At 53.2% G+C, this 12365-nt stretch overlaps 6 protein-coding genes across 6 annotated transcripts; 5 read left to right on the forward strand and 1 right to left on the reverse strand.

The window, feature by feature from the left end:
• Window positions 1-387: 387 nt before the first annotated feature.
• On the forward strand, window positions 388-2540 carry BO82DRAFT_422541 (serine/threonine-protein kinase; the record flags this gene model as incomplete). The annotated part of the gene is made up of 5 exons (XM_025640209.1): window positions 388-566; window positions 727-1523; window positions 1572-1662; window positions 1719-1947; window positions 2001-2540. 5 exons carry the CDS (start codon window positions 388-390, stop codon window positions 2436-2438), a joined length of 1734 nt encoding a protein of 577 aa, XP_025495831.1. The 3' UTR covers window positions 2439-2540.
• Window positions 2541-2872: 332 nt separating this feature from the next.
• On the reverse strand, window positions 2873-3746 carry BO82DRAFT_429135 (MGMT family protein; the record flags this gene model as incomplete). The annotated part of the gene is made up of 3 exons (XM_025640504.1): window positions 3511-3746; window positions 3200-3398; window positions 2873-3104 (listed from the first exon to the last, which is right to left on the reverse strand). Exons 1-3 carry the CDS (start codon window positions 3623-3625, stop codon window positions 2873-2875), a joined length of 546 nt encoding a protein of 181 aa, XP_025495832.1. The 5' UTR covers window positions 3626-3746.
• A 154-nt stretch (window positions 3747-3900) lies between these two features.
• Window positions 3901-5240, forward strand: cwc26 (putative cell cycle control protein (Cwf26)). The gene has a single exon (XM_025634290.1). The coding sequence runs from the start codon at window positions 4011-4013 to the stop codon at window positions 5055-5057; it is 1047 nt and encodes a 348-aa protein (XP_025495833.1). The 5' UTR covers window positions 3901-4010; the 3' UTR covers window positions 5058-5240.
• Window positions 5241-6722: 1482 nt separating this feature from the next.
• Window positions 6723-7333, forward strand: BO82DRAFT_398502 (uncharacterized protein; the record flags this gene model as incomplete). Its single annotated transcript, XM_025639035.1, has 2 exons — window positions 6723-6892; window positions 6952-7333. 2 exons carry the CDS (start codon window positions 6723-6725, stop codon window positions 7331-7333), a joined length of 552 nt encoding a protein of 183 aa, XP_025495834.1.
• Window positions 7334-8194: 861 nt separating this feature from the next.
• BO82DRAFT_429138 (putative nuclear envelope protein Brr6) lies at window positions 8195-10008 on the forward strand. The gene is made up of 3 exons (XM_025640505.1): window positions 8195-8419; window positions 8493-9394; window positions 9446-10008. The coding sequence occupies exons 1-3, from the start codon at window positions 8305-8307 to the stop codon at window positions 9791-9793; spliced, it is 1365 nt and encodes a 454-aa protein (XP_025495835.1). The 5' UTR covers window positions 8195-8304; the 3' UTR covers window positions 9794-10008.
• A 177-nt stretch (window positions 10009-10185) lies between these two features.
• BO82DRAFT_350962 (trehalose-6-phosphate synthase) lies at window positions 10186-12363 on the forward strand. The gene is made up of 5 exons (XM_025634291.1): window positions 10186-10807; window positions 10876-11236; window positions 11322-11695; window positions 11754-12096; window positions 12154-12363. Exons 1-5 carry the CDS (start codon window positions 10513-10515, stop codon window positions 12209-12211), a joined length of 1431 nt encoding a protein of 476 aa, XP_025495836.1. The 5' UTR covers window positions 10186-10512; the 3' UTR covers window positions 12212-12363.
• The last annotated feature ends 2 nt before the right edge of the window (window positions 12364-12365 follow it).

A 12365-nucleotide genomic window follows, 5' to 3' on the forward strand; every position in this document is an offset into this window, starting at 1 on the left:
GCGGGCGCTGCTGAACCCAAACCCAAACCAAAAGACGACCCCTCAGATTCGCAGAACCCAACACTCTCTCTGCCCAGTAAGTTACTTACCTACCTCTTTCTTACCTTACCTACTACCGACCATACTACTACTGTACCCTCTCCGCCCACCCGCCGCCGCCGGCCACACCCACCAACTACAGGTACTGAATGGACACTGACTGACTGACTGCACTTCGCGCTACCAAGTCCAACGCCCGCCATCCACCCCCCAACCTCCGTCCTATCTATCTTTTTCTCTTTGCCCCCCTCCCTTCTCCTCCTCCTTCCTCCCCAAAACTTTCGCCTCCGTCATTTTCAACCCCCCCGATATCCACCCCGTCGTTACTCATTCTTTTGTAACATCACTATGGACGGGGTTGAAATCACCAAAGCCGTTATCAATAAGGGAAAGCAGATGGCTAGTGTCGCTGCGGCCGCTGCTAATGGCAATGGCGGTAAGAAGAGAAGAAAAGGGACCGACTTAAAGCCGATCGTCACCAACGAACCCGGTGCGCCTGTCGACCAAGCGACTACCACTACTGAGGGGTATGGTTCTTTCGCCCGTCTCCCCCCCCCCCATTCTCCATCGTGTTCATGATTTCGGGTCCATCCCATCTGATTGCCTAATTTCTTGTTTTTCTGCTCCGCCCACTTTCCTAGCCCGCTTTTTCCTCTCCTAAAATCCTCTAACCGCCATGTCTGGCAGGAATCCCGCATACGGCGCCCCGCCATCGCGCTCATCCTCCTCATCCTCCGGCGCCGGCGAAGAACTGGAGACCACCGCTGAGGAGGAAGACTCGGAAGATTACTGCAAGGGTGGTTACCACCCGGTCAGCGTCGGAGAAACCTACAACAATGGTCGATACGTGGTCGTGCGCAAGCTCGGGTGGGGTCACTTTTCGACGGTCTGGCTGTCCCGCGACACGACGACCGGCAAGCACGTCGCCCTGAAGGTCGTTCGCTCCGCCGCTCATTATACCGAAACCGCCATCGACGAGATCAAGCTGCTGAATCGCATCGTCCAAGCGAAGCCATCCCACCCGGGTCGCAAACATGTGGTCAGTCTGCTCGACTCGTTCGAGCACAAGGGTCCCAACGGTGTCCACGTCTGCATGGTATTTGAAGTGCTGGGAGAAAATTTGCTTGGATTGATAAAGCGATGGAATCATCGCGGCATTCCTATGCCGCTTGTCAAACAGATTACGAAGCAAGTGCTGCTGGGTCTGGATTACTTGCACCGGGAATGTGGAATCATTCATACCGATCTGAAGCCGGAGAACGTGCTGATCGAGATCGGCGACGTGGAGCAGATCGTGAAAACATACGTCAAGGAGGAGGCCAAGAAGGAGCAGAAGGAGGACAACCGCAACGGCCGGCGGCGGCGCCGCACCTTGATCACCGGAAGCCAACCGCTGCCCAGTCCCCTCAACACGAGTTTCGAGTTTAAACACAGTTCACAAAATTCCCACAGCAGTCTCAGCCAGATGGTGAACGACTCGTCAGGTATGTTCAACAGAAGATTTCTGAGCATCAGAAATCGCTAATCGCAAGTGACAGAGGCTAATTCGGGGGCTGCGTCCATGAAAGAGTTATTAGGCATCAAGGATGAAGATGAGAAACAGAAACAAAGAGAAAAGACTGCGTATGTCTACCCCAGACGAGATGGAGGCCCAAAACAGTACACTAAACGACGTTTAGCGATCTCTTGGAACGAGAAGTATCGGGCATCTCGCTCGACAAGTCTTCCACCCCGAGTGAGGAGCTGGATTGCGATATTATTTCCGTGAAGATTGCCGATTTGGGCAATGCGTGCTGGGTTGGGCATCATTTCACGAACGACATCCAGACGCGACAATACCGTTCGCCGGAAGTCATTCTAGGATCCAAGTGGGGAGCTAGTACGGACATTTGGAGTATGGCATGCATGGTAAGTTGCAGGTACATCCCGACTACTGCGATTGTCCTCTGACCATGAAACAGGTCTTCGAATTAATCACAGGCGACTACTTGTTTGACCCGCAATCAGGCACGAAGTACGGCAAGGATGACGACCACATCGCACAGATTATCGAGCTGTTGGGCCCGTTCCCTAAGTCTCTCTGCCTCTCAGGGAAGTGGTCCCAGGAGATCTTCAACCGCAAGGGAGAGTTGCGCAACATCCACCGCTTGCGCCACTGGGCACTCCCTGACGTGCTACGGGAGAAGTATCACTTCAGCGTGGAGGAGAGCATGCGCATCAGCGAGTTCCTCCTTCCGATGCTCGAAGTTTCTCCCGAAAGACGAGCCAACGCTGGCGGTATGGCTGCCCATGAATGGATGAAGGACACGCTCGGCATGGAGGCGGTAGACCTGGGCGTTTCCCCTGGGAGTCGAGGCGAGGGGATTGACGGATGGGCGACCGAGGTTAAACGGAGATAAAGGCAAGAGGAAAAGACCCACGAAAAGCGAGTTAGGAATGAGAGAGGACCCGTGATATCTGTGTGCATCACGGAGTCAGGCGACGAGTTTCCTTTGGTATGATTTCGAGAGGCGGATCTTTTATATTCTATATTTTTTGGTTCCTTACTGGCCCGTTTGACTGGAAGTTTTATTATTGCCCTGAACATGATTGATTGCATGGTCGTCTACTGTGCCGGTCCCCCTACAGACCCTCTTTACACTTTTTTTTTCTTTGCTTCAAATATTCTACCCTCATAGAAGTCCATCTTGCTACCACACTATGAAAGTCTATTTGACCGACGGGTTCGTTGCTACTACAATTGGTTGCTATGGTCTTACGGGATATTCTTCTTTTTTAGGAAACAGACCTACAATACTAGTCTATCCCGAAGGCAGTAGGAGTAGCAATAACTTCAAACAAACAACTCATTTCCATTCCTATCACTATCACCACGTCCCTCCTCCTCCTCCTCCCCCTCCTCCCCATCTCCTTCATCTGACTCCAACCCTTCCTCACTTGGCAACACATCAGGAAACCACCCGAACCGCCCAAAATTCACATAGTACTCCCCCATACTATCCACCTCCACCTCCACGCCCTCCGCTCGCAGCACTACCGCCTGCCGCTCCGCACTTCCTGGCCCACTGTCCACACCAAACAACATCAGCACAAAGAACGCTGCTTCACGAACTGACGTTGTACAGTCTGGAGCACAACAGGGTTAGAGAAAAAGGCATACCGATGCGAAATCATGCCCTTGGAATTGATCACGCGCTGCCACGGGACGTTCCCGGAGTGGAAGAATGGGGCTGCGGCGGCTTCTGCGTCGGCTTCTACCTCGCTATCTGCCTCTGCATCTGCCTCTGCGTCTGTCTCTGGATTCGAGGGCGCGGAGGGCAGATGTTTGAGGCTTACGCCTACTTGGCGGGGGCGTTTGGCTGTTTGGAGACCCGAGGTTAGTTCGGTGTCTATAAACCTGGGGGAGTAGAGACAAGGCGTTGAGGATATAAAGGGATAAACAGGCACAAGCATTGCATGCATGAAACATACGATATCCCAGGAGGCAGGCGATATGGCCGTAGGAGGTGACTCGGCCGCGGGGGATCTCTTGGACCGCTTCGTAGACGGCGTTGATCCACCATTCCGCTTCGTCGGTGCGGGGCATTTCTTATTCTTCGTGTGGGCGGGTAATGTATAGTTAGAATTGTCTGGGCGCGGGTTCTATTGTGAAGGCATGGGGGTTTCGCGGATTGATTATGACGGAGTGCTGCATTGATAGATCTAGATGCATTGTACTGTATGGGTGGAGGAGAGTGAAAGTTTGGTATTGTCCCTTACACAAGCGCAATAGATTACCGGCAAAACTGATCCTCCGAGCTTCCAGTTTAGACCGGGCTGGGAGCTTCCCCGAGTTTACTCGTTACCTTCACTATACATTTTAGTTTTCTCAAACACTACCTTACTCTACCGTCTATACACCTCCACTACTTGTTTCTACGATCGCTCCACATCTCACGAGACCTACTTTCCACAAATTGAAGCACACCACAATGCCCTCCTCCTCGCTAGCAGACTACCTCGCCAAAAACTACCTGACCGCCGACCCGGCCCCGACCGACCGCCCCAAGAAGAAACGCAAGAAGACGACAACCCACAAACCCGAAGAATCCGGCCTCATAATCGCCGATGACGACCCACCGGATCTCCGCGCCGCCTCCGGCGCCCGGGATCTAGATGATGACGAATATAACCCGGCGATCGTGTCGGGCGCCCGCGGCGGGGGCGCCGGCGGGGAGTTCCGGCGAGCGAAGAAATCTGGGTGGAAGACAATTGGCGGCACGGATGCGGATGCGGAGAAGGATGCGGCGGATGCGATATTGGCGTCTGCGGCGGCGGAGCGGAAGGCCGGGCGCGGCGGGGATGATGAGGATGAGGATGAGGCGCCGGTTGTGGAAGAAGATCAGGAAGACGATTACGATGGGATGAGGATGGAATCTGGGGCGCGAGCGGGGTTGCAGACGGCGGCGGATACAGCGGCCATGGTGGCGGCGCAGGAGCGGAGGAAGAGGCTGGAGGCCGCGCGGTATAAGGGCAGTGCGGTGGCCGCTGGGGAGCAGGTGCAGGAGACGATCTACCGTGATGCCTCCGGGCGCATCATCAATGTGGCGCTGAAGCGGGCGGAGGCGCGCCGGGCGGAGGAGGAGAAGAAGCTCAAGGAGGAAGAGGCGCGCGAGGCTCTCATGGGCGATGTGCAGCGGCAGCAGCGGGAGGAGAGGCGGCAGCAGCTACAGGAGGCCAAGGCGATGCCGCTGGCGCGCACGGCCGAGGACGACGAGCTGAACGACGAGCTCAAGGCACGCCAGCGCTGGAATGACCCCGCCGCGCAGTTCTTGACCAAGACCGCCGGGCCCGGCACCAGTGTGACAGGGAAGCCCTTGTATAAGGGGGCGTTCCAGCCGAATCGCTATGGGATTCGGCCGGGCCATCGGTGGGATGGCGTGGATCGGAGTAATGGGTTCGAGAAGGAGTGGTTTGCGGCCAGGAATCGGAAGGGAAGGCTGGAGGCGCTGGATTACGAGTGGCAGATGGACGCGTAACTGGTTTTCTGGAGAGTGGTGTGTATGGTGTGTGGTGTGGTTCAGATACCTATGACTCTGCTATGACTTTTGTTACACGGATCCAGTGCTGGACACTGGCAATGATGACATTGATAATTACCCAATATGGACCCCGGCGTGATGTGGGAACAGTTTCTGTGCATATTCCTGGCGCTTCGCAGTTATGAGTATCATCACATCCAGTTCTGTTCGATGGAAAGTATCTCCGTCGTAGGTAGGCGGCGAGTGGAGGAATTGCAAACCCGCCAGTTGACATACTCGCTGATGTCATGCCTGCCTGTGCCGGTGACCGCCATGACCTCCACGCCTAAGCCTCCCACTTCCTACTCTTTACTCCTTCCCCAGCCATGACTTGACGATCAGCCATCGAGTCACCCGCCGCGCTAACGGAGTTCCGATCAGCGACAGGGAAGACGTGCAGCTGATGACTCGCTTGATACGCTTGATGGGATCACGTTCACCAGAACTGTGGCTGATAAGCGTCATCACCTGGGTTTCAGTCATTCCCCGTGAGCACGGTGGTCTCCCTTATTCGTCCACCGCAAAGCCTGGACTAGCACGTACTACGAGTACTTACTGTATAGTACATACTGTACAGTACTTATACTGTCAATCCTTGCGTGGAGAACAACAACTGATAATCATCATCCTGCCATGCCTCAGCAAGTAAACGTCCAGATCAGCCAACGTGCCTGGAACTAGTGGATCGGATTGACAACCCATCTTTGGTTGCAAACGTCTCAAAAATCTCAATAGTTCTTTTAACCTCGGGATAAGGAACCATGGAGGGGAAGATAAACCATGGTTGGGGCTGTGGCGCTCGGGGGATCGGCAAACTGCGATAACGAACAATCCAGGAGAGGTGCCGGCCACTCGTCCTCGCTCACTTTATTCCCCATGGTATTCCCGATAACGATCTTGTTCTTGTCTCGAAAAAGTAAAAACCCTTTTGGAAGATGGTCAACAAGCAGGCTGCCAAGTGCTTGTTCATAAATAGCATAAATAGAAAGAGAAAGAATGAATCATGTCCAACAGATGACCTATCATCCGGCCATCAGCTCCCCATCTTTGTCCTGTACCCCGTGCTACCATTTTCGTATCCGACTGATTGCAACGGACTAACTACGAAGGTACCGATAGTAGTAACCCTTCAGGAGGCTATTATTGAGCATCCCCCATTTCAGGGAATGACTACTAGCCCATCCCCTCCTCACCAGGTTGTCACTTCCTTCTCTACTTTCCTTTACGCCTCCATCTCACTTGCAGTGAGGTTTGTCCCCCTTGGATTGCGCCATTTGCCGCCTTGACCAATATCCGGATCGCTGACGACTGGAAACCAGCCGGGTTTCTTTATGACTCAGACCAAGAACGCCTTGTAGCCACGGTCATTGTTTATCGGACTTCTTTGGTTCGTGGTTCATTACTCAGACTCAGGACCCTTTCCTTCTCGCGCCTTACGCCAGCCAGCCTTGTTTTCCCTGGCTTTATATCCCTTCACTCCGCAACCCCATCACTTGAGCTCGTCCAGGCAACCACCACTCATTCCTCCTCCGAAGCGTGTACTACGCGTCTTCTCAGACCCAGTCACAGCTCGTTCATCATACCATACAGCCTGACAAATAACGTGTAACTCCGTTGACCGTCATGTCCGAATCCCTGCTTGATATGCGTCGGGCGGATAAGGAGGCGAAGCGGGCTCACGACCACAAGGCGAAATGGGCTTACGGTAGTCGACGTGCTCGTACTGTTCCTGACCCCCTCTCGTCGGTGCTTCCTCCTGCGCGCCCAGCGATGCCGATCACCCATAGCATGAAGTAAGGCCCCATCTCCCGTGGTTGCCTAGTCTATTGGAAATCTGACCGAGGTGGAATAGCTTCACACGTGCCCTGCGGTTCGATCGCAAGAGCCAGTCCAACCACCTGGCCAGCGATGCGAAGATAGCCCTTCGCGCCGATGTCCGGGAGGCTCTCGAGAGTGGTCCGTCCGACTCTTCCGGGGATGATGTCGCCGCCCCGGGATCCGTCAGTCGAATCCAAGAGGAGCTCGAGGACAAAAATAGCTCCTTGCTCGACTATGACGTTTCGGGGCAGACTATACTCTCGGACGCGGTGAGCAAGGCAGTTGAGAAGTTTGAGATCAAGGAGACAGAGAAGATTATCAAGACGTATGAGATAATCTCTCACGAGAGCGAGACGGCTATCGGCTATCTGGCTGATGATGATGACTTCGAATTGGTGGACCACGTCCATGCTTGAGTCTTGGTTCTACACTCTCTTACTGTTTTTCTAGCGTCATGACCTTTTTCGGATTGGAGTTGGGAATCGATGACTTGGCTGTATGCTTCTGCGTTGAACTTTCGGTTGATTGTATCATCATCATTCATGCTGCATGTCTCCGTGCTTGGTATTCACTCTGGACGTGCTGGGGCAAGCCTGAGGTCTATTCTTGTTTTTGATCAGCACATTTTTATTATCATCAGGCTCGGTCCTAGCTTATTAGTTTAGTATTGCTTTAGACAGTACATTAGAGCACGTATATAATCTTGATTTTCGTGATGGCTTTGATTTGAGACATAGAGTGCAGAATGAGGAGTGCGGGGAAGGTTTAGTGAGCAGCGCGGTCGCGATTAACCAACCCATTGCAGGGGCCGGAGGCGAGGAAGTGGAGGCTTCCCGCATTATCGCTGTGATCGCCTGCAATACAGTTGTCCAATTTGATTGACATACTATAGATAATTTATGGGATAATACACAGTACCTTGACTGGCAAGGGATCGAGACCATAGTAAAAAGAATGTAAGGTGATGGCCAGTCAATAGCTCAAGCCCACCCGACCGCGCTGCTGCAGACTTGCATATGCAATCACCACAACGTCGAAATCCGCCCTACAGCCCCTTCGTATGCAACAGCTTGTCAACCACGAAGCACTTTTTGTTGTCAAGTTGACATCCTTGTCATCAGAACTGTCATAAAGGGAGTCACTTTTCCCCATTGTCGGGGTCTGGGGCGGGTAGTCGCCACCAAGCGTTGCTCGGCGGAGAGCCTTGATTGTTTACCAAAACAAAAAAAAAAGGAACCAGGAAGCGGAAAAAAGTCCATCTGCATCTGGCCGCCCTCCGATCCTCTCTTCCCCTTCACCGTCCTCAGACAACTCCAAGTCATATCCTCACCACTAACTTCCTTCCTCCATCCCTCTTGGCACTGATTACCACTTTCTCTCCGACAAAATGGAGCCGCGAACGGCGGAAAGTCCGATGGACTTCGAGTGGCAGTCCAAACCTCCCGGAGATGTGACGTCGCCTTTTTACCAGGTCGGCATGAAGCATGACAACCAAAGAAAACGTGTGTCTGTCAACTTTGAGCGTTATAGTTACTTGCATGGAGAGAGCTTTCCAGAAGCTAACTATGCCAGCAGGCCCTCACAGTATTTTCGACTCCCCTGGAAAGAAGTCCTTACCTGCCCTCCGGGAGCCGAATTCGCAACCCTACCTCTTTTCTCAACCTAGAACCCAGCAGCCACCAGGCACCCCTAAGGCCGCCTTCAGCCACACAGCTTTCATGACCCCTCGCAAATTTGATGTCGACTTCTCCTCCGGCGCCGAAAACATGTCCTCCCCCGAGCACGCCGACAACGAAGACACTCCCGATCAACCTACGAAGTCAGGACACCGCAACTCGTTGTACAGCATGTACGGTCGGTTTGCGCCTAGCCCCGGACGCGGAGAAATCCCTCGCGTGAGCCACTATTCGAACGCACTGGCGCGACGTGTTCAGAAGAGACGTCGCAGGGACAAGGCGCTAGATGTACAGTTGAAGAAAGAGGACAGTGATGACGAGAGTGACAATCCGGGTGCGGGACCTCTGAAGAGTACAAAGACACGGCAAGATCAAGCACAGCCTGAAGGCCACTCTGGATCGCGTTTGGCCTCGTTTTCCGACTTCTTTGCCCTACTGGAAGCACATCCAAATATCCCGAGCATTCTCTCGTGGTGGGCGCAGTTGGTGGTGAACCTTTCGTTATTTTCGCTTGCCGTCTACGTGGTTTTTGGCTTCGTTTCTGCTATCCGTGCTGAATTTGATCAGGCGGCTGAAGAGGTGTCGGACACAATTCTAGCGGAGATGGCGGCGTGTGCGAAGAGCTACGTTGACAATCGATGCGCCGGCGGCGATCGCCTTCCAGCGCTAGAGACCGTGTGTGAGAACTGGGAGCGATGCATGAATCGGGACCCGGCCAAGGTTGGCCGTGCCAAAGTGTCGGCGCATACGATGGCAGTGATCATCAACAGCTTTATCGATCCTATCAGTTGGAAAGCGATTGTATGGATCCATATACACCCTTGCTTGGCTACATAGCTAACATCATCTCAGTTGTTCTTCCTAGCTACGATTTCGACCGTCACTGTTGTCAGCAACTGGTCCTTCCGATCCTTCCGCAACCGCTACAACCAACATGATTACTCCCATCCCGCCCCAGCTTTCACCAGACAGGCCTCCGGTCAGCACCATCCGCCGATCGCTCAACCGCAATACCCCTACCAGCATGACCCAGGTTACGGGTACATGGGTCCTCAGGGTCAGGGGCCAGCCTCCGGATTTGAAAAACAGGATGCACCCCTGCTTCTGGAACAACCGCAAGGAAAGGGATTTGCGACCGAACGGGGCCGTAGCCGGGATACCCGCTTACGCACCCCAAGTCCCGTCAAACGATTGCTGTGAGCTGTTTATGAGCTTATCACTCTCGACTTCTGCATGGTAATCTTGTGTGGTTATATCTTTGGTTTATCTCTCAATTGCATCTGCCGGTGGCAACGGAGTTTAAGTTATTATCAATAGGAAATCAATATGGTTAGGTGTTCAGTGCATGTGTCCCGGCTGGGCCTGGAGTTTGGATAAGGATACTGTGTACATATCCGATTTGTGTTTGAACCATGATCCAAATATAATTTGTATCTTCAGAAAGTGGTGAATCAACGCCAACGTTGTGGTCATTGACTGGGATGTTCCAGACATACTTAGTACCTAATGACAGCCGTATGACGTCAGCGTTTCAAGCCACCAGCAGCTTCGCCGGTGAAGTGAATTGGGTGCATCAACCACCCAGCGTTCAGCTTTCTTTCACAGTCGGGAGATCACCATGACATTTGATGCATACCCAATAGGTGATTGGTTGTGTGCATCTCCCAAGGGTGTTGCCGAGACTCAGGCTGATGCCAATTCGCAAGGCTAACTGAGGGTCAAGTCCGTGCCTCTGTGCCTTCATTCTGACGTATTGCATACTACATCTGCACATCAAACTATATCAACCTTATCTACTATCCTATCTCCTTTTTGACATCGTGTCACCCATCGTTCAGATCGGTTTGCCGAGAGCAGCAGTATCACATACCACATTACCATTTCTCAGCTATTCCAATCCACTCACTCGTGTGTCCATCATGGCGCGCAGAGAAAGCACCAAGCAGAACCTCTTCGTCGTCTCCAACCGTCTCCCCTTGTCGGTCAAGAAAGCTGATGACGGCTCCTACCAGTCCTCCCTGTCGGGCGGCGGCCTGGTCACTTCGCTGTCGGGACTCACCAAAACCACCCAATTCAGCTGGTTCGGCTGGCCAGGCCTCGACGTCGCCGAAGAGAGCGACCGGGAATCGCTTCGCAAAAGCCTGGATGAACACAATGCGATTCCGATCTTCCTAGATGATGAGTTGGCGCACGACCACTACAACAACTTCTCCAGTAGGTCGCACTTTGACTCGTGTGTCCCTTCCCTATATGAATCCAAGCCAGGCTAACCCGTTCCAAAGACTCAATTCTTTGGCCTAGTCTACACTACCAATCTGGTGTCTCCTTCGAAGAAGGCCCCTGGGAGTCGTACAAACGCGTCAACGAGATCTTTGCCGACACCATCGCCGAGCGAGCCCTCCCGGGTACCCTGATCTGGGTCCACGACTATCATCTCATGCTTCTGCCTCGGCTGCTGCGCGACCGGCTGAAGGACAAGAACTGCGCGATCGGGTTCTCCCTGCACACCCCCTTCCCTGCGGGTGATTGGTGGAGAAGCCTGCCGGTGCAGAAGGATTTACTGGACGGGATGCTTGCCAGTGATGTGATCGGGTTCCATACGGAGGAGTACAAGCAGAACATGGTTCTTTCGGCCGAGACACTGTAGGTTTTCTGTTCTGTTTCTAACCCCTCTTCATGCTTACTGGAAAAGCCACCTGAGCTAGTGCTGACACCGTCTGTGTGACAGGGGCGCAAAACTTGATACCTCCGGACAGATCGAGTACAGAGGTCGAAAGGTGGTGGTGGAGAAATTCATTGTCGGGATCGATCCGCAGAAGTTCGCGGACTCGCAGGCGAATGAAGATGTGCAGAAACGGATCAAGGAGCTGCAGGAACGGTACAAGGGCATGAAGATCATTATTGGGGTGGATCGGCTGGACCACATCAAGGGGCTTACACAGAAGCTCAAGGCATACGACGCGTTCCTGGACCAGTATCCGGAGCTCAACAACAAGGTCGTCTTGATTCAAGTGGCCGTGCCGAGTCGCGAAGATGTCAAGGAGTATCAGGATCTGGAGACGGAGATCAGCACCATTGCGGGAAGGATTAACGGAAAGCACTGTGAGTCTCTTTCTCGTTCTTGCACGGGGGTCTCTAGCTAACCGTCTCTTTCTTGCAGCAACGGCCGACGGATGTCCGCTGATCTACATGCACCGATCAGTCAACTTCAGCGAGCTGACGGCATTGTACTCTGTCGCAGACGCGTGTCTGCTCACATCTACGCGCGACGGTATGAACTTGGTTTCGTTCGAATACGTGGCGTGCCAGGCGCAACGGCACGGTGTGCTGGTCCTGTCGGAGTTTGCTGGGGCGGCGTCGTTCATGAAAGAGGGATGTCTGACCTTCCACCCTGCAAATATGGCGGAAATGGTCGATGCACTTTACAAGGCCGTGACCATGGGCGATGAGGACCGAGCGAAGAACTATGAGACCTTGCGAAAGTTTATCGAGACGAACACTAGGTGAGTGTCCTTGGTTCGGTTCGTGGTCGTGACGTTTACTGATCGATGGTTTGATAGTGCGAAATGGGGAGAGACCTTTATTGACGCGCTGTACCGACGCTTGAGAAGCTCGTGAGAGTCAATCCGAGCAGGACGAGGATTTAATTGAGGTACATGACACTTTGATACACTTATAATGAGGTGCGGTGATGTTGTACGTACAGAGCGAAACATAATTTTCTTCTTCACAGAGCATGTGATCGGCTGATATCCATGCCAATTCTGCACAT

Source organism: Aspergillus uvarum (genome assembly GCF_003184745.1).
Source record: "Aspergillus uvarum CBS 121591 unplaced genomic scaffold BO82scaffold_6, whole genome shotgun sequence".
Lineage (NCBI taxonomy): Eukaryota > Fungi > Ascomycota > Eurotiomycetes > Eurotiales > Aspergillaceae > Aspergillus > Aspergillus uvarum.

What these genes read in the sequence shown, in the direction of transcription:
- cwc26 (XM_025634290.1), top strand. Translation starts at nt 4,011, where the DNA reads ATGCCCTCCTCCTCGCTAGCAGACTACCTCGCCAAAAACTACCTGACC.
- BO82DRAFT_429138 (XM_025640505.1), top strand. Translation starts at nt 8,305, where the DNA reads ATGGAGCCGCGAACGGCGGAAAGTCCGATGGACTTCGAGTGGCAGTCC. An exon ending in GCATGACAACCAAAGAAAAC is followed by an intron (nt 8,420 to 8,492) that starts GTGTGTCTGTCA and finishes CTATGCCAGCAG; the next exon opens with GCCCTCACAGTATTTTCGAC. An exon ending in CTATCAGTTGGAAAGCGATT is followed by an intron (nt 9,395 to 9,445) that starts GTATGGATCCAT and finishes ACATCATCTCAG; the next exon opens with TTGTTCTTCCTAGCTACGAT.
- BO82DRAFT_350962 (XM_025634291.1), top strand. Translation starts at nt 10,513, where the DNA reads ATGGCGCGCAGAGAAAGCACCAAGCAGAACCTCTTCGTCGTCTCCAAC. An exon ending in GTTCTTTCGGCCGAGACACT is followed by an intron (nt 11,237 to 11,321) that starts GTAGGTTTTCTG and finishes TCTGTGTGACAG; the next exon opens with GGGCGCAAAACTTGATACCT. An exon ending in AAGGATTAACGGAAAGCACT is followed by an intron (nt 11,696 to 11,753) that starts GTGAGTCTCTTT and finishes TCTTTCTTGCAG; the next exon opens with CAACGGCCGACGGATGTCCG.